Below are 14621 nucleotides of genomic sequence, written 5' to 3'. Positions count from 1 at the left end.
ATTGATAGTAATGTTTAATTTATTGAATTTTCTTAACAATTAAATATGACTTTGACTTTCTAAATTAATAGGTTAATGTTTTTTAAAAGAACTCTTTACCGTAAAATCCTCCCTCAGGGAGGAATGAAATAAAAACAGCCTGACCTTTGGAGTTACACAAACTTGTGTTGCGCCTTGACCACATGACCTTGGACATGCTGGCTGACTCTATAAGGCTCTATGAGCAGCTGTGGAATAGAAACAAATGTCCCTATTTCTCACATGCATTGTTGTGTAGATGGGCTTAGATATCACATATACAGTATTTTTTTTTTTTTTTTTTTACAAAACTCACCCTTTAGAACATGTCTTAGAAAAGACATCAAAAAGGACAGAAAAAAGAGTATACACATTTTATTGTGTAAACCACTTTAGTCAATTTGCACCTATGAAACCAACGGTTCAAGAGTCACGGGAGAACTGGCAGGAATTAATTACAACTCACCTGTGGCTGCTTTTCTGCCAGTCTATTTTGATACTTTAGGACCGACTCTCTAAGTTGCTTCTCTTTCTCATTTTTTGATGGTGATATTGTGCTCATGGTGCCCAGCGGGATGGAAGGTAGACGTTCTACCTGATGACAACTTCAGAATCAACAAGTACAAGATTAACATCAGGAGAAATATAAAACTACTTACTGTCTGTAAAAGATGATTTACTTCTACAAGCAGTTACTCTTTATGTCATATATCCAAAATTCAAATACAAAGGAAAAGCATTGTATTGGTGGCTTTCGATAACAACCTTAAATCTCCAATTTGCATGGAAAACAGCCTAATAAAAAATGTGGACAACAGCATATATTTACGAGGATGGGAAAGCGTCAATTATATTGCTAATGCTTCACTTATTCTACATTATCATAAAATGAGGCCTTTTGCAAAAATTATTTGAGATCACTGAGCTTATCTCATCATTGCCATTTCCCCCCCCAAAAAATGGTAGTGAAATATATATCTCTTTAAAATATAGCAAATAATTATGCCTCTGAAACATGGATGACACAGGATCACTGGATCACCAGTGACTACATGATGTAATGTAGGATTCAGCAACAGCCTCGGGAGGTAATGAGATGCGTTAGAGCCCCTTCCCCAAATCGCCCACTGGTCCTGACAGCAGCATCCTGCCCAAGTGCTTGCTGCCATAAGAGTATCTGCTTTCCAGCCTTACAGATATGCTGTTCTAATAACTTGTGGGTTAGTAAGTATATAATAATGTAGAATGATTTGTAAATGAACAATACACAGGCTATGGATCAGCATATCCCTTGTTTTAATTACAAAAAAACACGAATAACCCTCAAAGCTTATGGTTTGGAAGGTTTGAGGCCATTTTTCCTTCTCTTACTTCTGCGTTTGTGGCTATGTACTGGGGAACTGAGTCAGCCAAACTGCTGAAAAAGTAAGATATTATTTTGTTCACTTGGGTATCAAGGCTTAATACAGACAAGAAGTTCAGCTCCCACTGGGCATCGCTTTGATTCAGGGCATGGCAGGGAACATGCAGTAGTGTCGTCAGACGCTGAGGTCAGTTCTGCGAGCCTGCTCTGGGTCAAGGAGTTTTCTATTATTGATTGGGGGTGGGGAGGGGAGAAGTTACACTGAACCACCAAAAAAAGGAGGAAGGGACAAAGTCACAGAAAATGCATGGGTGTTAGGCTAGGCAAGGGACGAGGAGGCAGAGGATCAAGAGAGGACTTTCTCCCATCTGAAACAGTGAGGGAAAAGGGAGGCAGATGAGACCCACCATTTCTCTGTTTTTCAGGGCTGCAGCATATATTTTTCTCGCCCCACACCAGCAGAGAAGAGTTAGGAACTACAATCAAATTCAGGTACTACTGTGAAAAAACACTTAATTCCACCCACACATGGTGTTTGTTATTATCGTTATTTTCAAAGAAAGGTGCTAGATAAACAAACCCTAGGGACAACTTCTATATATACAGCAACCCACAGTGTTGATTTGAAGACAACTGTGGGGTGGCATCTATATAGCCTTCTACTTCATTTCAGAAAAGAACCTGTGACAACATTAAGTTTTTATTCAGAAGGAAGAAACCTCAAGCATTTTATTAGAATGCAATTCATTCAATTGTCTTCATTTAAAGATGTTTGGACATGAATTACACTTTAATATGCAATACAATCCATAGATATTTTTTCACATCCTTTTCAAAATTCAGACATTTTTGGTTCAGCCAAGTAATAGGCATCATTTTTACTCTGTTGGTAATCCCTATTTTCAGTGCAGATAAGTGCATAGTATGAATGTAATGGAAGCATAGTGATTGCTATTTCTCAGATACTGTGTCAAAAACGTACAGCCTCCCTCTGCGCTTGAAGTGGAAAACAAAACCAGGCTCCAATGGTTCGAAAAAGGAATGGCTCCACCTTACCCTGTCCAGGTTACTGAATACTACCATTTGTAAGATGCATTTTGTCCACTAAAAAGTATCTGAATGAAACCAGGCTTCCTGAAATGGAAAAGGATGCCTTCCAACGGACAATGTGGTAAGGCAGGAAGGATACAGGTTTTGCATCAGAAACTTAGCTTCCAATTTCAGCTGCAGTGAAGAATTCTGGGCAAGTTACTAATCCTTTCTTAGCCTCTCTATTTTCTTCTCTGAGAAATGGGGAAAGTTCATAGGCCTTTTATAAAAATGGAATGAGATAGCATATATAATTGCAAAGTAAGAGAAAGTTATTACCATGTTTCCAGCCCAAGTTCTAGTTACACATTGTTCATTCAAATGCTGTCTGTTGGCAATGGCTTTGCTGACAATTGGCAATTAACTACTGACAAGAAACCATATTTTCTGTAAATACAGACAATGACACTTTTCACCCCATTACTCTGTCCCTCTACTCATAGACTACTCCCTAATAAATAACTATACTTATCATCACTTTATTACACTTATTTTAAGTGATTCTATCCAAATCCAGTGGCACGTATGTCAGGGGTCTTGCCTAGCAATAATGTATTTTGAAGCATATTCTCATATTCTCAAGGTATGCATGGCCCATCCTACCATTTTGAATCAAAGGACTGAGCAAGGTCATCAGATTAATTTCTTCCCCCTCCCTGGGAATCATCATATCTACATCACCGTTAATGAGCTCCCATGAAGGAAGTGCCAAATCTCAATTAACTGCCCTTTTAATCAATTTTTCTTTACATCTCCCTTAAATCTCTTGCTACCACTTTAAGCATATTTTTGTCACAATATTTTCCATGAAAATAAAACACAGATGGTTAATATCATGTCAGTATATTTAAAGAAACAAGGACTTAAGAAAATTATAAATATAGGAAAACTTTTTTGCATGATAGGCTTTTAAGGTCCATCAGTTTTCTGTCAACATGGCTAAATTTATCTAGCCACTCATCACAAGTAGCACTGTTCTTATGTGAAAAAGAGACAGAATTAAATGAATACGATCTTGTATTTGATAGCACAAGGTGACTACAATCAACAATAGCTTATTATACATTTTATGATAACTAAAAGTACTATTTGAAATGTTCTAACACAAAGAAATGATAAATGCTTGAGGTGATGAATACCTCCATTTACCCTGATGTGATTATTACATACTATATGCCTTATCAAAATATCTCATATCCTCATAAATCTATATGCCTATCATGTACTCATACAAATTAAAAATTAAATTTTTAAAGAGAGACAGAATTAATACAGCTTTGAAACTAATTTTACAATGCTCTGAGATGGTACTGTTACTTTTCAGAAGGGGGTGAGTCTGTGCCAATGCAGGGACAACAGTAAGTTGAAGGTAAGGGAAACTGCAGAGGACAGCTTCCCAGTTCTGTGGGTCTGACAGTGCCCAAGACTGGTCTAAGAAGTCCTAGGGATAGGGTTACATCTGTGGGGAGTAGCCTAAATTCGGGGATCAAGGGCCTCCAGTGACCAGGGACTTTCCGCAGATTGTCATAACAATGGGACTTAGCTGGATCCAGAGAAGATGCATAAAGATCCTATTATTATACCACATTCCAGTGTATGGGAAGCTGAGTTAAAGGGGGGTTACATAATTTCTGAGATTTCACAGCTAATAGAACCAGGAGTCAAACCCAGGCAGTCTGTCTTCAGAGTCTGAACTCTAAATACAATCCTAGACTATATGAAAGTTCTTAGTTCATGGTAAGTTCACATGATTAACTATTCTTAATATTGAAACTGAGCAAACACTTTGTTCCTATTTGGGAGATACTTAAGTCCCAAGTTGGGGATGAACACAGGTTAGGAAACAGAAGATCTTGGCCAGTGGCTTCATACATAGGTTTCTTAGCCTGGATTTGGGTTTTAATTCTGTTTTCCAAAATAAAGAATAGATCAGTGTTTTATAATCATAGTCCCTGGAGCTCTAGGCTTTCTGCAGAGTAGGGAACAGAAATAAAAAATTGGACACCGTTGGTTCCCAGCCTCCAACTCAATCAGGATAGTTTTGCATTTATCTACTTTATTTTTGGGTTCTGTGACAAATTTTTATTTGGGAAAAACAAGGTTGCATCGCAAAACAAGAAAGGGATACAAAAAAACCTGGACCCTGATTTGAAATCTAAGAGCCTTTTCCACCTCTGACATTTTTCTTCAGTCTCTAAAGAAAAACAACCTGGGGACTCTAGGTGAAAGGGGTTTTAGCAGCGGTTTCCAAATGTTTTCTTTTTCTTTTATCTTTTTGCTCTTCTTTTTCAGAGCCAGATAAAAAATAACCAAACAGGAGTTATTACCCTAATGTCTATATTAAAAATATTGACTCACATATCCAGCTCAAAGGACTTAGAATAGACTGCATGGAAAAGCAATGCTTGACTTAGGGGTGCCTTTGTTAAAGGGGAATACTAACCATTTTCCCTATGGGGAAAATACTAGTCTAAAAGGGCTTGTAATAACGTTGACACCCTTCAATATTTAATCAGTCTTTTTCCTGTTTTAGTTTGAACTTTTTCCTCAAGAGTGTAAAGCAATGAAATCAATATATGATTTAAGCAGAAAAAGCATATGGTCTAACAGTTTAATGCCCTTGGAGACACTCTCTGAGTAACTAACATTCCTGTACAATAAGGACATATGTTGTATGAAAATGAACTGGAAGGAAGAACTCTTAAGTACCAGGTTGTGGTCTCCCACGGGTGGAAGTGCAGAGCTGCACACCCCAACATCTTCAGATAGTTACAACGAGATCTCTTTTATTTGATGGAAAAGCATACCAATGAAATATTCTTTGCACAAGTAGCAGGGCGTTAGAGTTTGAAGAGATACCAGGTACTAAGCTAAAATCTATATTATAAGTTAACATTTTCAAGGTTCATACATATGAACTTTAGAAATTAAAAATGAATAAAGAATTTTAGAAAATAATCAAAAACTACCTGTTTTCCAAGCGGTTGGGATTATTAGCACAAATCCAAATGTCAAAAAATTCTTTTTCCTGATAATCAGTAGAGGAAGGCAAGACTCTCCATTTAAGACAAAGATCTGACAATCAAAACAAAATGACATAGAAAAGAGATCAGAAATGAATCTATCATAGTAAGCTGTCAGTTTGCACATACCAGAAGTATGAGGTATCTCTCAATCCAAAGACAAGTGAATCCTTCATCATATACCATTATCCTTGATGGCACATCTATTCTAGGGTTCTATGAGCTACTTCAGGACCCCACCAACAAGTTATTATTATTACTGTCTCAGTTCCCTCCAGTTAGTTTCTGCTACTTTCAGCCAAAAGAACCTTAAATAATACATCTACTTCACCTCTTCTAAAATCAAACTAAGAATTTCAGTGATTTGACTCTCCCATTTTCTCTGACCTACTACCCATCTGCTGACAACACCACTTTCTGTCTCCAACTACATGATTAACATAAGAAGGAACCATGGTCTCAACGAATATAAAATTAAATTGAAAGAAGGAAGGAAGGAAGGAAGGAAGGAAGGAAGGAAGGAAGGAAGGAAGGAAGGAAGGAAGGAAGGAAGGAAGGATGGATCAAGTTTTCTGAGCCATATACACATTTTCTTCTGTACTTTCTTCTGTTCTTATTCCCCTCTCCAGTCTATAGTTTCTGATCTCTTCACCCACTTTCCAAAACAGTCCTTCCTTGCCTTTAGGATGAAGGCACACTTGTCTCTCCAAGCTACACTTAGGTTTAATCCTGAATTCCCTCCAGACACACTGCTAACGGCTCATAGGTTAACACTTGTCTCTTTCATCTAAGGCAGAGACAGTCAGTATACACAAAGGTTAAGAACTTGGACAGCTCCACCTCTTACCACCTCTATGATCTTGGACAAATTATTTGACTTCTTATATTTCAGTATCATTATCTATTAAAAGATTAATATTATATTGTTCTTATCTAAAAGTTACTGAGAATGAAATGACATCCTCCTCCTCCTCATCATCATAAAAACCAACACTGCTAGACACTATCCTTAGCACTTAGTAAACTTTATTTATTCACATTATTCTTAAAACTCTATAATGTAGCTACAAATACTAATCTCATTTCATAAAAGAAGAAACTGAGACTTAAAGAAGTTAAACAATTTGCCCAATTTTGTACAGCTCTTGGGTACTGGAGATTGGATTCTAACAGTACCTGGTACAAATCAAAATCACAGTAATTGTTATCCATTATTATTAGCATGTGACAGGCTGTCACATACTGTCATCAATTTCCTCAATTATACCTTTTAAGTATCTGTCATGTATGATTCTTTTAACTCTCACTGCCACACCTTCATTCAGACATTTATAATTCGTCACCTGGATCCTAGATTACATTAGTCTCCTGTTCTAGCCCTTCACCAAGTCATCCTTCATTGAGCTGCCAGAACAACTTTAACTACACGTTACCTCTGACCAGTCAGGTCTTCCTTGGAATACTCCCAGGCAAAAGGCGGGGGAGGTGCTCCCAGAGAGCTGTATAATACTTCTATAGAGTTTTACACACTATAGGCTGCTTTTTTGTTTGCTCATCTGTTTTTCTCTACTGAGCTGTTAGTTACAGATTAATATTAGAGACTGTCTTTAATTCCCTATCCCTTTGTGTAGTAGCTAGAAAACATATCAATAAGTGCCGAATGTAATTACCCTCCTATGGAAAAAATTCCAATACCTCCTGCTTGCTTATGAAAGTAAAACCTTATCCTGACATTCAAGAATCTCTAACATCTTTACCCAACCTAATACTTTTGTCTTATTATTTATTCATTGTTCAGTAATTCAGTTGTCAGTTATTAAATTCCTACTAGGTATTAAACAGTGTTACATATTAAAAATAGAAAGATGGCTCTTTCTATTACTCTTTCACAAACATCTTAGCTGAAGTGTACACCTGATATTAACTCACCTTTCACTACTCTTCATCTCTGCCAGTCAAAATTCTATTTTAATTAATTAATTTATTATTTTTTTGAGACAGGGTCTCACTCTGTTGCCCAGGGTGGAGTGCAGAGGTACAATCACAGTTCACCACAGCCTCAGCCTCCTAGGCTCAAGCGATCTTCCCACCTCAGCTTCCCAAGTAGCTGGGAACACAGGTGTGCACCACCGTGCCTGGCTAATTTTTGTATTTTTTGTAGAGGTGGGGTTTTGCCATGTTGCATAGGCTGGTCTCGAACTCCTGAGCTCAAGCAATCTATCCACCTCAGCCTCCCACGGTGCTGGGATTTAGGCATGAGCCACCATGCCTGGCCTGAAACTACTTCAAAGACTATCACAAATGTGACTCCACCATAGAATCTTGCCTCTACTCCCCAATCCTTTGCTTTGAACCCTCAAAAAACTATTTGTCTCTATTATATCATTTACCTTATTTTTCCCTGTATTACAATTATTTTCACACTTACAACTTTCTTCTAGACTGTAACCTCCTGGAAAGCAAGATGTCTTACTAACCTTTGTCTCCCTCCTCCCTCAATGACTTGCATCCCACAATGACTTGCATATTTAAGAACTCTTAATATTCGGTAATTAGAACGGAATTCAACACTCACCACATTGTATGATGAATGGGATACCCATGGCTTGTCTTCTTTGATATTGAATAGAATTTAAAGGTTTCTCCATGTCGATGTCATTCTGGTATCCAAATTCATTGCAAAACAATGTTAGATTTCTATTATCTTAAAAAAAAAAAAAAAAAAAAGCAGGCAAAGAATAATGAAAAAATCATTAAAATCAAAACGATTGGCAAAGGGAAGTTTGTATATACAATATGATCTCAACTGTGTAAATATTAATACGTATACAGAAATAAGAGATTAAAAAATCAATATTGGTTGTCTCTGAATAGTGATGAGTGCTAACTATTTTCTGCTTTAGTCTTTTTGCATTTTCCAAATTATATGCAGTAAATCTGCAATGTCTTTATAATAAAACTAAGAACAATAGCATGTATTTTAAAAGTTACGTGTTTATGCAATGAAACATACTGACATTTAAAGCATTGTTCTTAAGCATTCCCAGGAAAGACTGTACTGATTACACTTTAAAGGGCACTCTTAAAATTATTGATATAAATATTTATCTTTCTTATCTCACAGCCAGAGGTGGGGGTTTTTTTAATCTTTATTTTATCTCTGGTTCCTTTTCTCTCCAGTCTTTATTGTTTATGCACTATCCTATTTCCAAATTGTGTATTTCCTCCTTGCTTGGAAACACTACTTACCATGGAGGACTGTTAGAGAGTCGTTTGTTCTTATTCTTTGATCCAGCAAATAGACTGTTAGGAATTATCCCTACACACATACATAAGTTGCCATGTATATTATAGCATTGCTCGACTAGTAAAAAGTTGGAGATAATGTAAAAGCATATGAATAAAGAACTGACAAATTCTGTTCCCCAAAAATGGAACAGTGGGCAACCTTTAAAAAGGAAGTAGAGCTAAACGTAGTGTTGCATTAAGATCTCTAAGTTATAGTTTTAATTTAAAAAATATATATATATATCAAAGAGTATCCGTAGTGTAATTTTATGTAATGTATGAAAAGCCTGTCCATATAAAATTGCAATGTACATTTTCCTGAATGGATGCAAAAGAAAGTTTTAATAGTGGATATCTTTAGAGCAGAAAGAGAGGTAGAGAGGAAGGCAAGGGAAAATACTTCTACTTTTCACTTTTTATTTTTCTCAACACTTTGAATATCTTTACATGTGCCTATAGTTAAAATTGAAAGGAAAAAAAGAGAATCCATGTTTGACTGTTTTGTCCAATATGATAACCACTAACCATGGCACCAGCCTTACAACAACCTTAACACATGGCTATGTAATCCATGAAAAAGGTAAATAAATGATCTAACACCTTATTATTCAAATTAAAATTTTCGCTCAGGGTGCTATGGGCCTTAGAGATCAGCAGAGAAAGAACTCAGCTTTCAAAAGGGTCTTCACAGTTGCGCTGGTCTAAGTATACCTCACAAATTCCCAGGTCTGCCCTCTTGACCTTTCACAAAATCCCCAGCTGCTCTTGCTCCAAATTTTCCTTCAGATTTGGCTTTTGGGGCTTTTAATTCAGACTTTCAATTTCTTTTCTTGGCCCAGTATTTGGTTTTTTTGGAGAATCAAGCAGTTCCATCTTAAATACTAATCTGCCACGTTGACATGTGATTAACTCCTGTTCTGGAAATGCCTCTAAAATTTCTACTTTATTTACTGTTACTGTAAATCCTGCCCTTAGGTCAAAACAACCCTTAACCATAAAACCTGCCATTAGGTAGATTCACATCACATTCTTACAATTCACTGAGGGGTTGACTTCAATTGTCCTACACATTCTTTCCCTATGGTTTTTAAGTCCTGGGTCTGGGGGTAAATGGCACAGGGATCCACCATTCTTCTCTCACCACAGCCTAAGACATAGCTTTTGTTCTTAAGACCCTATTAAATGTTCCTTTCTAAGAAACTGGATTTGTCAGCCTCTTTCTTTGGCCTCTCAGCTTCCTCAATCTTTGAGGGTAGCTTCACATAGACTTGTCAACAGTGGAACTGTCTTGGTTCATCTCAAACTCTTCTTCTCTGTACACCAGATCCTGATGTACTACTCCTTGGTATCTAGAAACATTGATGAGGTTTTGCTTCTCTGATTTCTTTCTGTGTGTGTTTTTTTTAATTATTATACTTTAAGTTCTAGGGTACATGTGCACAACGTGCAGGTTTGTTACATAGGTATACATGTGCCTTGTTGGTTTGCTGCACCCATCAACTCATCATTTACATTAGGTATTTCTCCTAATGCTATCTCTCTCCCAGCCCCCCACCCCCTGACAGGCCCTGGTGTGTGATGTTCCCCACCCTGTGTCCAAGTGTTCTCATTGTTCAATTCCCACCTATGAGTGAGAACATGTGGTGTTTGGTTTTCTGTCCTTGCGATAGTTTGCTCAGAATGATGGTTTCCAGCTTCATCCATGTCCCTGCAAAGGATATGAATTTATCCTTTGTTATGGCAGCATCGTATTCCATGGTGTATATGTGCCACATTTTCTTTATCCAGTCTATCACTGATGGACATTTTGGTTGGTCCCAAGTCTTTGCTATTGTGAATAATTCCTCAGTAAACATACGTGTGCATGTGTCTTTCTTTATAGTAGCATGATTTATAATCCTTTGGGTATATACCCAGTAATGGGATTGCTGGGTCAAATGGTAGTTCTAGCCCTAGGTCCCTGAGGAATTGCCACACTGTCTTCCACAATGGTTGAACTAATTTACGCTCCCACCAACAGTGTAAAAGTATCCCTATTTCTCCACATCCTCTCCAGCATCTGTTGTTTCATGATTTTTTAATAATCACCATTCTAACTGGTGTGAGATGGTATCTCATTGTGGTTTTGATTTGCATTTCTCTGATGATCAGTGATGATGAGCATTTTTTCATGTGTCTTTTGGCTGCATAAACATCTTCTTTTGAGAAGTGTCTGTTCATATCCTTTGCCCACTTTTTGATGGGGTTGATTTTTTTTCTTGTAAATTTGTTTAAGTTCTTTGTAGATTCTGGGTATTAGTCCTTTGCCAGATGGGTAGATTGCAAACGTTTTCTCCCATTCTGTAGGTTGCCTGTTCACTCTGATGGTAGCTTTTTTTGCTATGCAGAAGCTCTTCAGTTTAACTAGATCCCATTTGTCTATTTTGGCTTTTGTTGCCATTGCTTTTGGTGTTTTAATCATGAAGTCTTTGTCCATGCCTATGTCCTGAATGGTAATGCCTAAGTTTTCTTCTAGGGTTTTTATGGTTTTAGGTCTTACATTTAAGTCTTTAATCCAGCTTGAGTTAATTTTTTTATAGGATGTAAGGAAGGGATCCAGTTTCGGCTTTCTTCGGATGGCTAGCCAGTTTTCCCAGCACCATTTATTAAATAGGGAATCCTTTCCCCATTTCTTGTTTTTGTCAGGTTTGTCAAAGATCAGATGGTTGCAGATGTGTGGTGTTATTTCTGAGGCCTCTGTTCTGTTCCATTGGTCTATACATCTGTTTTGGTACCAGTACCATGCTGTTTTGGTTACTGTAGCCTTGTAGTATAGTTTGAAGTCAGGTAGTGTGATGCCTCCAGCTTTGTTCTTTTTGCTTAGGATTGTCTTGGCTATATGGGCTCTTTTTTGATTAAGACAGGATCTCACTCTTTCACCCAGCCTGGAGTTCAGTGGTGCGATCTTGGCTCACTGCAACCTCTGCCTCCTGGATTCAAGCAATTCTCGTGCCTCAGCCTCCTGAGTAGCTGAGTAACTGGGTGGTGCGCACCACAGTGCCTGGCTAATTTTTGTAGTTTTAGTAGAGATGGGGTTTCACCGTGTTGGCCAGGTTGGTCTTTAACTCCTGAACTGAAATGATCCACCTGCCTCAGCCTCCCAAAGTGCTAGGATTACAGGCATGAGCCAACGTGACCCATTTGCTTCTCTGATTTCTACATTAACTATTTCGTCTTTACTATATCAAAGTAGAGGGTGCTGTAGATTAAAAGAAACATGGATTCGAGTGCTGGCTCTGTTATATATTAGTTGTATAGTTGTGGGCAAGCCACTAAGCTTTCTTATCTATCAAGTGAGTGACTGCAATAACCTGTCTTGCAAATTTATCACAAAGAATAAATGTGAAGGCACACTAAAAACTATAAAACCTGGAAGATTCTGAGAAGATGATAGAGTAGGAAGCATCAGAAGTCTGTTTCACCACCTAGAAAAAAACGGCACCGGCAGAATCTCGTGTAACTATTTGGGAACTCTGGAGTCTACTGAAGGCTTGCAACTTTCAGGGGAAGGTATGGATATTAAATTGCAGTTAATTTCAGTCATTTCAGCTCTCAGCCAGTAGTAGCTATCCAACCTACACTCCATGTTCCTGGAAGATCTTTCACACAGCTTGATGAAATTAGGGTGGGGAGAAAAAAAGACCCTGTCCTCCATATAACGGGGACTCCTGCTCTGATCACTGATTGCTGGCTATGATCACAGAAGTGTAGATGAAGAGGTGAAGGCCATTTTTGATATGCCTCTCCCTCATGGTTGCAAGCCCCTCCCCTTCTAGCTGGAGTGACTTCCAGGGGATTTAAGGGGTTGGTGTCTTTTTTTTCCTCCTTTCATTTGTCTCCTTTCACCTTATGGAAACCAGATATTGAAGACTAGTGCATCCAAAAGCTGCTACATGTATAGAGGAAATTAGGAAGTCACTGCACATGTCCCAGCAAAGCCACGGGCTCAGAAAAATCCAAGAAAACCTTAAGTGTATAGCTCGGGCTGATCTGTCCAGAGAGAGCCTACAACAATTTAAACAAACAAACAAAATAAAAAACAGTAAGTCGTAGAGAAGGAAGAGACTCTGATTTCCAGAAGTACAACACTGTTAGATTCAAATGTCCAGTTTTCAACATAAGAAAAATCACAAGTCATACAAAGAAATAGGAAAGTATGGCACATTCCAAGCAAAATAATGAATCAACAGAAATTGTGCCTGGAAAAAACCTGATGACAGATCTAACAGACAAAGATTTTTAAATGACTGTCTCAAAGATACTCAAAGAACTGAAAAAAAGAAAGAAAGAGAGAGAGAGAGAGAGAGAGAGAAAGAAACAAAGAGAAAGAAAGAAAGAAAAAGAAAAAAGAAGGCCAGGCACAGTTGCTCATGCCTGTAATCCCAGCACTGTGGGAAGCCGAGGCAAGTGGATCACCTGGGGTCAGGAGTTTGAGACCAGCCTGACCAACATGGTGAAACCCCATCTCTACTAAAAATACAAAAATTAGCCAGGTGTGGTGGCACACACCTGTAATCCCAGCTACTCGGGTGGTTGACATATGAGAATCTCTTGAAACTGGGAGGCAGAGGTTGCAGTGAGCAGAGATTGTGCCACTACACTCTAGACTGGCTGACAGAGTAAAACTCCGTCTCAAAAAAAAAAAAAAGTGAAAAAGTCAAGAAAATGATATATGAACAAAATGTAAATATCATAAAGAAATATAGAACTTAAAATGAAAATAAAAAGAAATTATGGAGCTGAAAAAACATAATAACTGAAATTTAAAAATCACTAGAGGGATACAGAGTCAGATTTGAGAAAGCAGAGGAGAAAATCTGAACACAGAAGTGAACTTTAATACAGAATAATGAAAACTAAATCTAATGAACAACAACAAAAAAATATTGAATAAAAGTAGCCAGGAGCAGCTCACATCTGTAATTCTAGTACTTTGGGAGGTCGAGGCGGGTGGATCACCTGAGGTCAGGAGTTCAAGACCAGCCTGGCCAACATGGTAAACCTTGTCTCTACTAAACATACAAAAAAAATTAGGCCGGGCGCCATGGCTCAAGCCTGTAATCCCAGCACCTTGGGAGGCCAAGGCGAGCAGATCATGAGGTCAAGAGACCGAGACCATCCTGGCCAACATGGTGAAACCCTGTCTCTACTAAAAATACAAAATTAGCTGGGCGTGGTGGCACACACCTGTAGTACCAGCTACTCAGGAGGCTGAGGCAGGAGAATTGCTTGAACCAGAAGGTGGAGGTTGCAATGAGCCGAGATCATGCCATTGCACTCTAGCCTGGTGACAGGGTAAGACTCCATCTCAAAAAAAAAAAAAAAAAAAAAAAATACAAAAATTAGCCGGGGGTGGCACACACCTGTAATGCCAGCTACTCAGGAGGTGGAGATTGCAGTGAGCTGAGACTGCACCACTAAACTCCAGCCTGGGCAACAGAGTGAGACTCTATCTCAAAAAAAAAAAAAAAAAAAAAATTGAATAAAAGTGAACAGAGCCTAAGAACTAGACATCATCAAGTAAGCCAATATACACCTTATGGAAACCCTAGAAGAAAATGAGAGAAAGAAAGGGAGAGACTATTTAAATAAATAATGGCTGAAAATTTTCTACATTTGGTGAAAAATGTGAATGTAAACATCTAAGGTGCTTAAAAAATTTCAAGTAGGATGAACTCAAAAAGACCCAAGAAACATCATAATCAAACTGCAGAAAGACAGAGAGAGAGTTTTGAAAGTAGAAAGAAAAAAGCAACTTGTCACATACAAGGGATCTTCAATAAGATTATCAGAAGATTTCT

At 38.0% G+C, this 14621-nt stretch overlaps 1 protein-coding gene across 1 annotated transcript in view; it reads right to left on the bottom strand.

Moving 5' to 3' along the window:
* Window positions 1-14621, bottom strand: part of MORC1 (MORC family CW-type zinc finger 1) — a 161077-nt gene that overhangs the window by 63339 nt on the left and 83117 nt on the right. The window contains exons 15-17 of the mRNA XM_028844635.2: window positions 8069-8197; window positions 5440-5545; window positions 485-623 (exon numbers count right to left, since the gene is read on the bottom strand). Coding sequence (XP_028700468.2) covers window positions 485-623; window positions 5440-5545; window positions 8069-8197 — 374 coding nt within the window. The remainder of the gene's footprint in view (window positions 1-484; window positions 624-5439; window positions 5546-8068; window positions 8198-14621) is intronic.

Source organism: Macaca mulatta, chromosome 2 (assembly GCF_049350105.2).
Source record: "Macaca mulatta isolate MMU2019108-1 chromosome 2, T2T-MMU8v2.0, whole genome shotgun sequence".
Lineage (NCBI taxonomy): Eukaryota > Metazoa > Chordata > Mammalia > Primates > Cercopithecidae > Macaca > Macaca mulatta.
The sequence above is the reverse complement of the archived record's forward strand: the minus strand, read 5'-3'. Positions and strand labels throughout refer to the sequence as shown.